At 48.0% G+C, this 14,652-nt stretch overlaps 1 protein-coding gene across 2 annotated transcripts; it reads right to left on the bottom strand.

Annotated features, from left to right (window-relative positions):
• Positions 1–546: 546 nt before the first annotated feature.
• MARVELD3 (MARVEL domain containing 3) lies at positions 547–13,444 on the bottom strand. Of its 2 annotated transcripts, none has more exons than XM_037063694.1 (3): positions 12,953–13,443; positions 11,065–11,198; positions 547–1,370 (listed from the first exon to the last, which is right to left on the bottom strand). In XM_037063694.1, the coding sequence occupies exons 1-3, from the start codon at positions 13,342–13,344 to the stop codon at positions 733–735; spliced, it is 1,164 nt and encodes a 387-aa protein (XP_036919589.1). In that variant the 5' UTR covers positions 13,345–13,443; the 3' UTR covers positions 547–732. The 2 variants fall into 2 exon arrangements, with proteins under 2 accessions (XP_036919589.1, XP_036919591.1); XM_037063696.1 differs by lacking the exon at positions 547–1,370 and adding an exon at positions 4,542–6,019 and having other exon boundaries at positions 12,953–13,444.
• Between the last annotated feature and the right edge of the window lie 1,208 nt (positions 13,445–14,652).

The following is a 14,652-nucleotide window of genomic DNA, read 5'->3' as shown; positions in this document are numbered from 1 at the left end:
CACTATTGGGGAGCCTTTTATTTAAGAAACATGTTACAGGAAAGTTGAATGACTTGCACAGAAAAGAAACTAACTTGGAATGCTGGCAAAACAGAACATTTTCTCTCAGCTTCAGTGCAGGAATCTTGAAGAACATGCATGCTGAAAATCTCTCTTCACGTATCAGAAATCCAGCCTCCCATCTCTGATGGAGAGGGGCTCCCTGGGATCTAGACAACACGGTGCCCCTGTGGGCGGAACAGTTTTCCCTCTAGAAGAGGGTCAGAATATAATTACTCCTTTAGAATTTAATCACACAACTGCTTTAAAAGTCATGCTCCTGGGACCAGGTCTGAGGGGAAATGGCATGTGTCTTTTGGTGACTTTAAATAGTTGAGACAGGGGAGACATTTCTGTTGTGATGCTGGGCCTGGTGTGTAATTTGCAACTTTCAGAATGTCTCTGGCTACTTAGCCATCATCACCACTACCTGACCTTTGGCATGGGAGCCATGCCATAATGGCGTACCCAAACTTCTGTTCTTGGTAGCAAAGGTGAAGATTTTTCTTCAAGCTCTGAGCCTGAAAAGCTTATTGATAGAAAAATGAGACTACCATCTAGTTTTGCATTGGTACCGAAGAACATTTACAAAATCAAGTATGTGAAACATCAGTTGTCAAATGTGCAACATTTAAAGGGCTCATCTTTCTGAGAAACAAAGAGGGTGGGTTGACACTTTGGTTCCAGAAAATCTCAGAGTGTTTCAGACCACAGGTACTCGGGCGCCTCACTGTGATTCCTGTGCTGTCCTTGGCCGTCTTCGTAGGGCTTCTGTTCTCGGTAGCTCCGCAGAGCCAGCACCACGCTGGCGCCGTACATTATCACCAGAAGACAAGCAAAGGTGGCCGCTGCTCCATCAGTGCCTGCCAGCTGGCAGTTCATCCAGGTGAGACCTTTGCGAGCATAGAGCCTCTCCCTCATTTTGCAAGTGTTTGTAGCATTGATCCGCAAGGCTGCGTGGAGGTACATGCCGATGCCTATGCAGTAGCCCACTGCCGCCAGGAGGCTGAAGGTGGCCTCCAGGAGAAGCCACTTCCTTGGCAGTTTGGTCGGACTCTTGGCTCCTTGCAGTAAAACACCCATGGTGAGGACACCCAGCCCCAGAGAAACAGCCACGCCGCCGTATATCAGGGGTGCCCGGAGGACTGTGTACTGCTGGTCCAGCTGCCGAACCTGCTCCAGCTCGGTGCCCTCAAATGGTGAGTAATAGTTGTTCCCAAAGCCGCCACCACTGGTAAAGCTGGCACTGAATCCAGCAAGGACAAAGTAGGAAGCCACGATACACATGAGAACCATCCCATTCAATATCACCTCCACTATCTGTACCACACCTAGGAGGAGAGAGATTGGGGTTTAGCACTGGTGTCACTCACCCTGGAAAACTCCCAAGGTCAGGCTAGAGAAGCACAGCTGGCCTCATTTTAAGGACATGGTCAGATTCAACATTAACATCCTTGGTTTACTTTTCAAAACTCATACATTTCAAAAATCAATGTCACTCTGAAAATTTTTTGGCAGTTTTAAAATTTTTTATTTATTGATTTTAGAGGAAGAGAGAGGGAAAGAGGGAGAGAGAGAAGCATTGATTTGTTGTTCCACTTAACACATTCATTGGTTGATTCCTGTATGTGCTCTGATCAGAGAATCACTCCACAACCTTGGCGTATCAGGGTGATGCTCCAACCAACTGAGCTACCTGGCCCAGCCTTTTTGGCAGGTTTTTTTGTTTTGTTTTGTTTTTTTTTAAACTAAGGATACACTTACCATGGGACCCTACAACTGTATTCCTGAATTCTTACCCTAAAGAAATGGAAACTTAGGTCTACACAAAACCATGTGCATGAATGTTCACCGTAGCTTTATTTGTAATAGCCAAATGTTGGAAACAATCAAAATGCTCCTCAATGGGCGACGGTTAAACAATCCAGTACACCCATACCAAGGAATATTCAAGTGAATAATGAAAAGAAACAAATTGTTCATACAGGCAACTTAGACAGGTCTCAAGGTAATTATGATGAGTTGGGGGGAAAACCCATCTCAAAGGTTACATACTGTATGATTCCATTTATACACCTGTCTCAAAATGACAGAACAGTAGAGGCAGAGAACAACAGACCGTGGATCCTGGGGGGTGGGATGTGGGGGGTGGGGGAGGGAGGGAGGTGCGTGTGACTGTGTAGAGGACACAAACGATGCCTGATGATGGAAGAGTTTTACACTTGGTTATGATGGTCACGCGACTCTACATGTGATGAAACTGCGCAGGACTACACATGCAGACGCAAGTGCACGTGAAACTGGTGACATCTGAGCTCTGCAGACTGTCCGTTTCCTGGTGTGAAACTGTACTGTAGTTATGCACGACAGAGAGAATCGAGCTTAGGGTGCACAGGATCTCTGTATAATTTGTTGCAACATAAATTTGTATTTCACATTTTAAAGGTTTTTTTAACGACGTAAAAAGGTATGCACTGAGAAAAAATCACTCACACCCTTGTACACCCTGTTCTCTACCCCCGACCGCTTTCACAGTTTTCTGATAAAACTTACAAGGGTTATGCAAGTAGAAGCACACTCAAACCTGCCTTTCACGCCCCCCTTTCCTGGCTTTTTTTACAAGGAAGCACACCCCATCCATTATTTTGCATATTGCTTTTTCCCCCACTTACTCTTCCCAGAGGGGTTTTCAGATCAGCTCCCGCAGTGTCCACATTATTTGCCGTGTGGCCTCCGTCCAGCCCCACTGTGTGGATGTACCAGTCTATTCAGGACCCTACTTCCGGACACCGAGGCTGTCTCCTCAGGGGTTCTTACACGTTTAAGGAACCTACAACTGTCAGAAGGCGTTGGGAGCCAACAGGTGAAAGGAGATGAATGTCTTTTTGTCCATGGTCAGCTCTTGTTTGTAACTGAGAGAGGCCCCAGGGTCTTCAAGGCATACTTCTGGGAGAAGGTCTCCCGCCATCTCTCAGGGTTCAGAGACTGAACTAAGAGAAAAGCATATGAACCTGGAGTGGAAATGCTAGGTTCACGTCCCTGCTTTTACTGCCTGTGACCTTGGCCCCAGCCACTGCCTGAGACACTTCATCTGTCTGAAGAAAATGCCTGCCTGTCTTATCCCACAGGCCTATGGCAAGGCCCAAAATGAAAATACTTGGAAAATCACAAAACATTATACAAGTAAGTGGGTGTTGATGCTACACAATAACATTTATAAAATGGAAGGGTCTTAGTGGGAGATTTAGGAACTGGACAAGTTTACAGAAAGCACAACTCCTTAGAAATGAGGAACCCCCTCTAATAGGTATACCACAATGTTTATGAACCGAGTGGCTAAAAACTAGTATCTCTAACATACTTAGGCAACAGCTGCTGGGCTTGCAGATCCTATCTCCTGCGAGGCCCACATGAATTCCTAGGAGGTCCGTGGGACGCAGCAGTCAAGGGCTGTGGCAGTGGAGAAGCTACATTCCACTTACTTAACTCTGAAAAGAACAGCAGATGGGAGCCGCCCACTCTCTGCCCAGGCACTGAAGCTACTGGCCGCTCGTGAGTGAACTGACCCAGACATCATTCGAACTCCAAGGGAGCAGGCAGTGAACTCCCCCACCCAACAACTTTCTCTGCCTTGGTGTTCCTTCTATACACACGGTACTGTCTCACCCCCTGTGGAGAAACAGGAATACCGTCCCACAACAAGATGTGGAAACCTGAATGCTGCTTTCTGGGACCAATTCTGTTAAAATGGTGGACTCATAACCCATGTGGCAAATATCTGCTAGGCTGAAATGGAATAAATCTAGGTCTTGTCAACTGACCCTCTGACTATGACAACCGAGAGGAATAATGGTCTGTTGCCGGGTCTGGTGATACTGGGTCTGTGGAAGGAATAGGGCCACTGAATAACATCCCAGTACCAGCCGGCTTGACCTGGCTCAGCCATCAACATCAGTCCTGCCCAGGTATTCATTCCCAAGCATGCTGTTAGTGCAGGAGTCACAGACATCGGAGGAAAGAAAGAGGCTGGCCAGAGCGAGCAGTTTATTTCCACGGTGAGATGGAACAAGTCGCTGGGGAGACAGCAGAGGGGTCTGCAGAGGGAAGTGGAGACTGAAAGAGACGTGAGATTTCTGGTGTAAATAGCGTCTTTCTCAGCAATGTCGCTTTTGTGGCCAATCATTTAATACTCTGCTTAATTATATACCTACTTCGGCCTTTTCACTGCAAATGTGAAAAAACCAAGGAGAGCAGGTCAAATTACTATTTTTTAATCTAAAATAAAACATAATTGTTAATGTTTTCTTATGTAATCAAGAAATTTTCTAATCATGTACAAGCATATATATATATATACACACACACACACATATATACACACACACACATATACACACACACTCTTATTTCCTTTGTTAAACCCAAATGCAACTCATTTTTAAATGGGATGTTGCCTGTATTTAAGGAATATTATAAATGTAAAGAAAACCATAACCTCTAAATTAAAATTTTCTTTGGATTTTTATTAGATTCTCATAAAGCAAAGAACGTACTTGTACCAAGAATATACTGTAATGCAGTATAAGTCATAATTTAGCATGTAATAAGAACCCATGAAGTTGTCTGGCCAAAAGTAGCATTCTTCTGTTGAGAAAGTTTATATGCTTTTCTTCTGGATGGATCCTGAATTCCAGATGTCGGGTGTTATTCTTTGCACAATGGCACATTTATAAGAGGTACAAAACACTTATTGAGCTTTCAAGGCCATGGTAAGGGGCTTGTTAGAACAGCTTCTTTGCAAGCCAGTGAATTAATCTGATTCCTGTTTCCTCAGCCCACGCCTACCTCCAACCTAAATTTTACAGGCGTACTCTCTCTGGAATCCCCATCCACTCTGCCCAAAGCACGAAGTAAGTGAAGGACTACAGAGTTCAGTGGAAAAATTTTTGCTTAAGACAGATAGATGTGTTAGAAAAGCTCAGGCTGAAATGTCTCATGTTTGTGTGGCTTTTCATGAACTTCGAAGATAATGTTCTTTAAATTCACTTGGTCGTCTCCCTTTATTTAATTAAAAAATACACTTCACTGCAGCATACACCTTTACCTTGTGAGTCCTGGGCTCCAGTTTTTGTTTTAAAAATAATTTTGATTAGTCCCTCCCCAACAGAGGACTCCAGAACTGGGCTTATTACGTAAGAGAGTAACAGTCCCTGTAACCTGGAGCTGTACCCGAGATATCAGAGCTGCCCCGTTACATTTCAGGCCTGGCCAGTTCCACAGCCTGTCCCAAGAAAGACCATGATTCGGAGTAACTTACATCACTTATATTTGGCAGCATCACTTATATTTGGCAGAAGCTTTTAAAAAGCCTAAAACGTTAACATTTCTGCAGGCTTCTCTTTGAGCTTCCTGACCTTCCCGTAACCTCTGATGGCCAGCACAGCCCCCAGGGCAAAGACCCCAATGCCCAGGGCAGCAAAGATGCCGGCTCCTATATCTCCCCCATGGAAAGTGCAGCCAAAGCCGTGGTAACCCTTGCTCTGGTACAGCGCCTCCCTCTCCTTACACACTGGAGAGGCGTAGGCGGCGGAGAGCGAGTGGAAGTAAAAGTACAGAGCTGGCACGTACGCCCCTGCGATGAGCACGTCCAGCAAGCCTTCCACCAGCAGCCACAGCGGGCAATGCCACGGGACCCGCAGGACGCCCATGGCGACGAGGACGCAGGAGAAGGCCATGAGGGCTCCACTGTAGGCCATTGCCGCAGTTACCGTGGGCAGCTTTAGCTGGTAGAACTGGACGTCCAGCTGCTGCGCTTTCTCCCCATCAGCACCACTGAAACCACTGTAAGCCCCTCCGTACTGGTAATAGTAAATGCCCCCCAGGCTGGTGATGCCTGTGTAGCCCCCGGTGGAATTGTAAGACACAGAGCTGCAGGCCAGGATCAGCAAGTTCAGGAGAACCTCCATCATTTGGCAGCAGGCTGCAAAAGAAGGGCGCGTTACCGTTCTGAGAGATGCAGTCTCACACTCCGAGATGCCCACCTGGAGGCGACCTTCCCTATGGCAGCTCAAACCCAGCGGGCCCTTCACTCTGCCCCTGGGAGGCCTGAACAGCCAGAGCTGCATTAGATGGTAGCAGGCGACTGTGGTGTCCAGAGATGAGGTCGGAGAGACTTTGGACCGAAAAGATTAACTCTCAGAAAGAGCCAAGCGGCCTGTCCCGGGTGGGGCGCAGCACAATGGTGGGAGAAAGCAGGCCAGTGAGTAGAAAGGCTCCTATATGGAAGGCAAGGACTTTCTTTGCCCCAGCCCTTCCCTGAGAGAAAGACTGAAAAACAGTGGTCTCTTTAGATTTGTTTTGTGGCTATCTTCAGTTTGAAAGAGGTATCTCCAAGTTTGAAGGAAATCATAATACAGAACATACAAAAATACAATGAAGTTAAAGTATGGAAGATGTACATCAAAATGTCAACCATGGTTCACATGTATTAGAAATAGGAGCAATTAAGTTAATTAAACACACAGACTTACAGAATTAAAGAAAATAACCGATTTTACTGTTCTCAGACTTTGACTTTGAGTATGTTTTAAAGTGTGGCCTTGCCTTCCTCAAGGGCACATCAGTGCCACGATGTTTTCCCGGAGCCGGATTCTTTCAGCGCCCCTGGCGTCCTTATCGTGGACAAGCGGAGAGCCCCAGCCCTTCCACCAAAGCTGGTTGCTTTCCTTAAAATCGGCGTCACTGAGCTGTAACTCATACTCAACAAAACGATCCACGTTACACACAGTTCGTTTTGGCATGCAATCTACCACGTAATCACCATCAAGGTGCACACCATTCATCTGCCTGAACATCCTCTGGAAAGGGGACCTTTGCGGTCCATCCCTCACCTTCCTCCGCAGGCAACTACCAATGTACTTCCTGCCACTGGGAACAGGTTTGCCTTTTCTAGAATTCCAGGTAAATGGAATCACACAGTTCTGTACTCTGCAGCGGGTACGGCTTTTTTTCTCAGCATCATGTAAAGCCGGGTGCTTCTGAGCTGGGAGCCCTGCATGCTGCAAGGGTGCCAGTGGGTCCGCGGACTCTGAGGTTCAGCTGTCAGTGTCTCCCCAGCTGTCAGCATCTCCCTAGCTGTCCAAGAACCAGTTTTGTGCCCGGGGCCATTGGGTCTACATGTGAGGCGGTGTTACATCTACATATGCTCTAACTGAAATGATAACCTCTCGACTATTACCTTTTTATTAATTTTTTAGCCTCACCCAAGAACATGTTTATTGGTCTTTAGAAAGTGGGGAGGAGGGGGAGAGAGGGAGAGAAACATCAATGTGAAAGACACTGATAAGTTGCCTCTCATATGCACCCCGAATGGGGACCGACCTCACAGCCTAGGCTTACGCCCTGACTGGGAATCGAACCAGGGACCTTTAGGTTTACAGGACAGCGCTCTGAGTCACACTGGCCAGAGCTCAAATATTATCCTCACACTCTAAAATGTTCCTCTAAAATACAAATAGTGGTACTGTTTTCTTTAATTATAAAAGTAATACATGCTTACAAAAAATAGATACAACAGCCGTGGCTGGTGTAGCTCAGTGGATTGAGCGTGGACCTGCGAATCAGACGATCGCGGTTCGATTCCCAGTCAGGGCACATTCCTGGGTTGCAGGCCAGTTCCCTGCAGGCCAACTCCCAGCAGGGGACGCATGAAAGGCAACCATACATTGATGTTTCTCTCCCTCTCTCCTTCCCTTCCCCTCGAAAGATAAATAAATAAAATAAAATAAAAATAGATAAAACAAAAAATATGTAATGTAAAAAATTACCTAAATTTCAACCAATAATTTTTTTTAAACACAGGGTTTCTTCTGGACTTTTCTGTCAAAAAATGCATATTTTTTGCCATCGTTAACTTGCTTGTTTAGGTAAGAACAGGGTCCTATTCTATCTACTATTTATATAACCTATATTTCCACTCAAGAGTATAGTGTGAACATTTTTTCAATCTCAGCAAAAATAAATCTACCTAATAATGTTAAGGGATATAAAGAATATCACAATGATTTTAAATAATTCCAGTAAAGGACATTTAGGTTTTCCCAGTGTTTCGCCAATGGGGGCAACTATCTGCTACATATTTCTTACTGGAGTGTGGGGAAGAGGAGAGCTCCCACAAGCCCAGTGCCTGTTTCAGGCTTAACAGACAGAACTAGAAGAGAATCACTGGGGCTGGGACGGATCCCGGGGGCATCTGTTTTTAAAAATAAAGGTTCAGAGATTCTCTGGGACTTCCTCACCCCCTGAAGGAGTCTGGCTCCCTGATAAGCCCCCTCTCTCTCCCGAGAAGCAGTAGTTCATTTGTGGTCATTCTGTCCTCTGACCTGGGCTGAAATCTTTCAGATCTGTTTGTGAGTTAATGCTGTTAAAGTCAAATGTGGTTTGAAATCTTGGCGTGAACTCAGTCCAGATAAGTAACTGGTTAGGGTATTAAATAAGTACCTAAAAGGCCGGATCCAGAATGTTAATTGGGGGAACAAAGCCCACAACTGTCCCCCTTGAATCTTTCCAGTGTGACCACAAGTCAATGCTGTTGGCTGTGGGAAACCATCTCAAAACCTAAGTCTCCAGGCTCTGAGAGGCAAGCATCATTGACTCCAGGAATTACAACTTTCTTGGTAGCAAATGAAATTAAACTTTTTTTAAGGTTTATTATTTTCTTTAAAAAAGATTTTAATTGTTTTATTTTTAGAGTGAGGGGAAGGGAGAGAGAAAGAGGGAGAGAAACATCAATGTGTGAGAGACACATTGATTGGTTGCCCCTCACCTGCCCCCAACTGGGGATCTGGCCCACAACCCAGTCCTGTACCCTGACTGGGAATCAAACCGGCGAACCCTTGGTTTGCAGGCTGGCACTCAATCCAGTGAACCACATCGGTCAGGGGATGAAATTAAACTTTTAAAAATGCTTTGCAAGTAAGGCTATAAACTGAATGTATGTATCACCATGGTTGGTTTGTTTAGTTAGTTATTTTTTACAGCTTCCTTGTTTGTTGCATTGGCCTAGCTCTCCAGTGATCTTCTCCATAATGCTTTGAGCACTAAGGGAAGAGAGGGAATGAACAAAAGGGAAAGGAGAAGCTGCTCCAAATGCAAATTTGGGGGCCAAGAGGGGAACAGGAAATGTACTTTTTTCCCAGGGGACACGTAACTCCTCACTGGTCTCTCCAAATAATGAACGAGCCCAACCCACACAAAGACAGGATTCCTGGTGATCTGACATCCAGTGACCATCCTAAGTTAGGGTAACTTGTAGCCCAAACTTCAGGGTCTCCCCCGGAAGCTGGAGAGAGGCCACAGCTGCCTCCCACTGTTGCCTGTTTGCTGGAGGAGGACATGATCTCACTGATAAGGAAAAGAAATCATAAAAGGTGTATGCTAAGATGGGTTACCTTTACCCAGGCAGGCACTTCCTGCTTGAGAACGGTTCCTGGTGCTCAGTGGCTGCTCCTCTCATTACGACACCATACTGTGCACTTACATGGGTCTCTATGCGTCCACAGATCTTTACAAGCCCTCACTGGTCAGCTTCCGGCTGCTGTGCCATTCAGTCACTATCCCAACTCAGAAACCCGACCTCTAGGCCCAAAGCCAGACAGCCGCAAGCAATCAAAGGTAAATCAAGGTGTTTTTGCCAGGAGCCTCAAACTCTGCCCTCTCCTCCTGGTAAATCAACCACAGAAGAAACTAGACCTCTGTAGAGAAACCTACTAACCACCCTGGCTTTTTCCTATTATTTATATCACCAAGGAAAGAAGAAAGGATTAGTCAAAGAACATACATACATAACTCACAGCAGTGTGGCAATGGCCAGAGGGAAGGGGGGACAGGGGCTGGGTGGCAGGCAGAGGGGGTAAATGGGGACATCTGTAACAGTGTCAAGAATAAAAACAAAGAAAAAAAAAGTAAAGACAGTTAACCATTTCAGGCCTCAGAGTCAGGCTCTAAATTTCAATCCCAGCTCTTCCACTTCACGCTGTGTGACTGTGTGCAACTCACTGCACCTCGCCGAGCCCCGGGAGTTGTTGAGATGGTTAAAAGCAATGAGGCGGTGACGGCGTGTAAAGCAGTGAGGATTCTTGTTCCAGGGTTGCCTAGGGCTCTTCAGGGAATGTCCATATAACCCTCTAATCATGGATATCATTGTGATTGTCCCAAAATACACTCTCAGGGATAAGCTCCATGATTTCTCTCCCTTAGGCTGAGAAATTAATCCCTCTCACTCGTACGCAACCTACGGAAACGTCTCACCCAATCATGTGAGCCAGAAGGGATCACCCTGACAAACCAGATTTTCCTCATAGCTGGCAAGGCCGACACTGGTGCTAGCAGGGGAACTCTGGGAAACCACATCTGAAGCTGGCACAGGATGTTATTTCAGTGTTTTTCATACTCTGGGTGTTAATAAGTGTGGTTTTTGGGTTTTGTTTGGTTTTAATGAAGCAGAATAGAATAGAAATTATCCATGTAGTTGGTATGTAATAGGCTAAGTATTATTATTTCATAAAGAGTGTGTGTGTGTGAACTTGGTCTGAATGTAAAATACATTTCTTACTGTGGGTGCAACAAAGTTTAAAAGCCATAATGGAACGTTCGTGCATTCGATCTCGTCGTGAACTGCAACCCAGCTGCTCCCTCCAGGTGACTTCCCTCTCTAATTCAGCTCCCGACAGCAAGCAGCTTGTGGCCGGCTCTACCTATAGACCCCTGAAATTCACCTAGAGCTTAAAAACTTCAGGCATGGCTGTTTGCCTTGACAGACCCTTTGACGAGAAGCATGGGACATCTAGCTGCGCCTTTCAGACATTTCTACTTTCACGCTTTTTTTGAGAAAACAAGAACTGCATGCAGGCATGGAAACAAAAATGCTAGGAACCCAAGTCTGCTTGAACTTTTGTTCCGCAGTTCAGATCCCTTCCAGAACCACCAGCAACAGTGAATGGCCACACTTGCCCCCAAATGGCTCACCTCTCGCCGTGCACAAGTATCTGCATTTGTGGCATTCCAGGAGCCCTTCAGCCTCCGACTGGTAGTATTCCACTTCCTCTCGTCCAGGCCTGGGGTTCCAGGGCTGGTATCTTCCTGCAGTGGGTTCACTGTAACTGAAACCATGCGTGGCCATTAGAATCTCAATAGCTTCTTCAGTGTGAGAACCTGGACACCTCATGCTGTATTCAGAACTCAAACAACAAACACAACAGAAACAAAATTTGCTGTAGTGTTCCATGCTCCTTAGAATTCTCTGCTTTAGTGACCCCAGAGGGCATCCAAACATGTGGCCCAACTCAACGAACTACTGCTATTACTTATCCCTGTAATTCTGAGCACTGGCTTCAATGCTGGTTTGTCAGCCTGGAGATGCCATCTGACCAGGAAGCCAGGACCTGCCATCATGAGCTTCTCAGTTCAGCACAGACCAGGTCACTTTGAAACCAGTTTGCCTTCACAAGACTCTGATGCCCAGGCTGGGGACCAGGACACTGATTTGTAAGGCAAGCTAAAATGCAGCTCTGTATTTTCCCAGGTCACAACATTGCAGTGCAATGTGGCTTTAATCAGGCAAACAACAGCTAGTCCCTGTGACTCTATCTGGGCACACCTTTTGTCATCGTTAGGCTAGCTGGTTTTAGATAATGTAATATAAACTCAGGATAGCGGCTTTCTGGCTGTGTGGACACAACAGGGAGAGAGACTGGGCCTAAATCCTCAAGTCCTACAGCAGAGAGGAACCTGACTCCTTACAGATGTGGGCAGGCGTCAAAAACCAGAAGGAAGTCATCGCTCCAGGTCCTGCCTCCTTGTTGGACCAGCACACAGTCTGGAAATTCCATAGTATTTATGGAGTTGGATGGGATGTTCGCTGGAGTCTAGGTCCACCTCCCGTCCTGCTTTCCATCCCCACCCTCTCCCAGCTCACAGTGTCTCCCAGAACACCACGGTGCTTTCACCTCACAAGGCTTCATAGGAACTCATTCCACCACGCAGAGAAGGCAACGTTTGCTCAGACAGAAAGGAAGGGGGTGCCTGAATTCTGAAATCATCATGAGATCTGAAGGAGGCTGTCCAGAAAGACTTTTAATGTGCAGTTTTTTGGTAGATTTAATTCTTTGGTTAAAAGTGTAGCTTCTCCCACCTGTTTGTTTTTGAAATGTATTTTGTTTTTGAAATGTACACCCCTAGAAGGGGTTACACATGAAACTATTAACCTGATATTGGGCTGACTTCACTAGGCCCTGGGATCCAAGAAGCGAAGACTTTGAAGAAGGCTTATTCTGGAACACAGAAAGAAGGTCTGAAACCCTAAGGCTCCAGGGGTGTCCAATCTTTCGGCGTCTATGGGCCACACATTAAATACATTGTGACAAGCAATCACACACACACAAAAAAATCACAGTGTTTTAAGAAAATTTACGATTTTGTGTTGGACCTCATTCATAGCCATCCTGGGCCACATGCGTCCCAAAGGCTGAGGGTTGGACACCCCTGCAAACAGACCTGTGACCACGTGGTGGGGGGTAAGGGAGGGGCCTCGGGTTAACCCCAAATACGTAACCTCCTTCCCATCCCTTCCCGGTCCTAAAGTCCTCCCTTACTCCTAATATGATCCCCCGGCTCTGCCACTGCGAACAGGGGGTGGTTTCGACGTTATTAATCGGGTTCAGGTCAAGAAGTGGGGCACCCTAAGGTTTTCCGTCCCTCCCAAGTCACCTCAAAGAGGGCAAGGGAATAGCACTGTCTTCCTTTAACCCGACTTCCTGTAAGTGGCCCAAGGGCGCCAGAGCAGCGCAGGCTGGCCAGGGACCCAGCGCCCAGGCCGCCGCCCGCCGCCCACCCCCCGCCCGCAGCCCCACCTCACCTTTCTGGTCCGCGAAGTCTGGCGCCCTCCTTCCTGTTGGGGGGTGACTCCAGGGTTTCCCAAGGCACCGGCCAGGGGGGCGGGGCTGCGTCCCAGGTGGGGCCCCGGGGCCCGTCCCGCGTGCGGCTTTGGCGGGATTTTCCCCAAACTCTTTGTTCATCTGGACGAGGGGTCCGGACCCCGTGTCTGTCCTGGCGAGACTCTCGGTCCCGCCCCCTGTCCCCGTCCGGGTCCCGGTCCCTCCGCTCGCCCCCGCTTCTCTCCCTGCGCGGGTCCCCGGCTCGGTCCCGCTGTCGCTCCGGGTGGCGGTCCCCGTTCGGGCGGGGCTGCCGGTCTGGGTCCCGCTCTCTCGGCCGGGTCCGGGGTTCGCGAATCCCCGACGTATCTCCCATGGCTTGTAGCCGCGTCCCGGCCCCGGAGCGACCCGAGGGCAACAGTCACCACAAGTTTCCCAGGCAGGTGGCCAAGCCCCGGCGGAGTGCGGAGGGGCGGGGCGGACGCTCACCTGCGCGCACACGCACCGGCAGCGCTGCGGCCTGGGGCGCGTCCCCCTGGGCGTGCGTGCCGGCAGGAGGCGCAGCTGTGCCCGCCCGGGGCCCGCGCAAGTGAGTGAGTGTCCGGTGGGAACCTGAGGGCGTCTCTGCTGGACGTCGGGGGGAGCGGACGCCCGCCACTCACCGCGCCCGTCTGCCCTGAAGTATCCCCTCTGTAACCCCGCCAGGTGAGCGGCCTAGGGAAGCGAGCATAGTCTCAGCAGCTTGGGTTTACTTTTCCAGGGTGTATCCGTCCACTCGCTCACGCAAGCACCCACTGGGCCACCTAACCAGCCAACCATCCATCACTGTACCTCTCACGTCCTCTCCCTCTGTCCTTAGAACAACTGTGGGGGGTGCGGGTGGAGAGCGGGGCGGGGTATGGGGGGTGAGTTAGTTCATCTATTACAACAGTCCCTGACAAATGTTTTAAAAATGACGAACCACAACAGAATTGACAGCCTATTATTTTGCCAACTAAGGATATTTATTAATTTTTTAAGTTTTATTTTATTTTTAGAGAGAGGGGAAGGGAGGGAGATAGGAGAGAAACTTCAATGTGTGGTTGCCATTCTTGCGCCCCCAACTGGGGACCTGCAACCCAGGCATGTGCCCCCACTGAGAATTGAATCGCGGACGTTTTGTTTTGTAGGCCCGCGTTCAATCCACTGAGCTATACCAGTGGGGTTCCAAGTAAGGTTATTTGAAACACGTAAAGTTGTCATCTGTAAATTAATTCTTTCAACAAACATCTGTGACCACCGAGCCTAGCAGACACTGGAAATACAGTGTAAACTCAACCTGTGTGATGCTTCTGCTCTTGAGGGACAGGCCCTTTGAAGGCACTGGCGAGGCTGATGTGGCCCCTGGTGAAAATGAGTTTGACACCCCTGGTGCAGGATATCCATGGTGAAGACAGCATTTTTATCCCAAGAGAAGGATTTCAAGTCAGGAGAGTGTGTCCTCTGATTTATGTCTTAAAAGATTACTCTGGCTTCTGTGAGGAGGATGGACTTCAGGAGGCCAGGGGCAGAGGCGAGAGATGATTTAGGAAGCTACTGGAGCGATCCAGGTGAGGGGTTATGGTGACCCAGTTGATGGGGAGGAGTGCACAGGTGTAGCTTACCATCTGAAGGGAGAATTTTGATGGATTGGACGTAGGGAAGT

This window comes from Sturnira hondurensis, unplaced genomic scaffold (assembly GCF_014824575.4).
Source record: "Sturnira hondurensis isolate 20B ecotype Veracruz unplaced genomic scaffold, ASM1482457v3 Scaffold0014745, whole genome shotgun sequence".
NCBI classification, from domain to species: domain Eukaryota; kingdom Metazoa; phylum Chordata; class Mammalia; order Chiroptera; family Phyllostomidae; genus Sturnira; species Sturnira hondurensis.
This window is presented reverse-complemented; position numbering and strand designations above follow the sequence as displayed.

What these genes read in the sequence shown, in the direction of transcription:
- MARVELD3 (XM_037063694.1), bottom strand. Translation starts at nt 13,344, where the DNA reads ATGGGAGATACGTCGGGGATTCGCGAACCCCGGACCCGGCCGAGAGAG. An exon ending in AGACTTCGCGGACCAGAAAG is followed by an intron (nt 11,199 to 12,952) that starts GTGAGGTGGGGC and finishes GCATGGTTTCAG; the next exon opens with TTACAGTGAACCCACTGCAG. An exon ending in ATACTTGTGCACGGCGAGAG is followed by an intron (nt 1,371 to 11,064) that starts GTGAGCCATTTG and finishes CTCTCCTCCTAG; the next exon opens with GTGTGGTACAGATAGTGGAG.